General features: G+C 55.0%; 1 protein-coding gene across 1 annotated transcript; it reads left to right on the forward strand.

Annotated features, from left to right (window-relative positions):
* Positions 1–125: 125 nt before the first annotated feature.
* On the forward strand, positions 126–974 carry LOC104991460 (olfactory receptor 4D9-like; the record flags this gene model as incomplete). Its single annotated transcript, XM_010843945.1, has 1 exon — positions 126–974. A coding segment is annotated over exon 1 (849 nt), but the record flags the coding sequence as incomplete, so codon positions are not given.
* Positions 975–977: the final 3 nt, after the last annotated feature.

Consider the following 977-nt stretch of genomic DNA (forward strand, 5'->3'; position numbering starts at 1 on the left):
TTGTGACCCCAAGGACTGTAGCCCGCCAGGTTCCTCTGTCCATGGGATTCTCCAGCAAGAATACTGGAGTGGGTTGCCATTCTCCTCTCCATCAAAGCTGTACCTGGAGGAATAAATGTCATCCAATGGCCTTGAAAAATCACACCAGGGTGTCGGAATTTATCTTCTGTGGACTTACCCGATCTCAAGAGCTGAGTGCACTCCTATTTTTCCTTTTATCTATAGTTTATGTAACAACTGTGTTTGCAAATGTTGCCATCATGGTCACTGTGAGCTGCGAGTCTCGCCTCCAGACCCCCATGTACTTCCTGCTCCGCAACCTCTCCGTCTTGGACATCTGCTTCTCCTCCATCACCGCCCCCAAGGTCCTGGTGGACCTTCTTTCGGAGAGAAAGACCATCTCCTTCCGTGGCTGCCTCACGCAGATGTTTTTCTTCCACCTCCTCGGGGGCGCAGACATCTTCTCTCTCTCAGTGATGGCCTTTGACCGCTACGTGGCCATCTCCAAGCCCCTGCACTACGTGACCATCATGAGTCGGGGGCGGTGCATTGGGTTGATAGTGGCCTCCTGGGCGGGGGGCTTCGTCCACTCCATCGTGCAGATCTCCCTGTTGCTCCCCCTCCCTTTCTGCGGACCCAACATTGTGGACGGTTTCTACTGTGATGTCCCCCAGGTGCTCACACTCGCCTGCACTGACACCTTTGTCCTTGAGCTCCTGATGATTTCCAACAATGGCTTGATCTCTACCCTGTGGTTCGTCTTCCTGCTTGTGTCCTACACAGTCATCCTGATGATGCTGAGGTCCCACTCTGGGGAGGGCAGGAGGAAAGCCATCTCCACCTGCACCGCCCACATCACGGTGGTCACCCTGCACTTCGTGCCCTGCATCTACGTCTACGCCCGGCCCTTCTCCGCCCTCCCCATGGACAGAGCTGTCTCCATCACCTTCACTGTCATCATTCCTGTCCTGAACCCC

Source organism: Bison bison, unplaced genomic scaffold (genome assembly GCF_000754665.1).
Source record: "Bison bison bison isolate TAMUID 2011002044 unplaced genomic scaffold, Bison_UMD1.0 scf7180017847798, whole genome shotgun sequence".
Taxonomy (NCBI): Eukaryota; Metazoa; Chordata; class Mammalia; order Artiodactyla; family Bovidae; genus Bison; species Bison bison.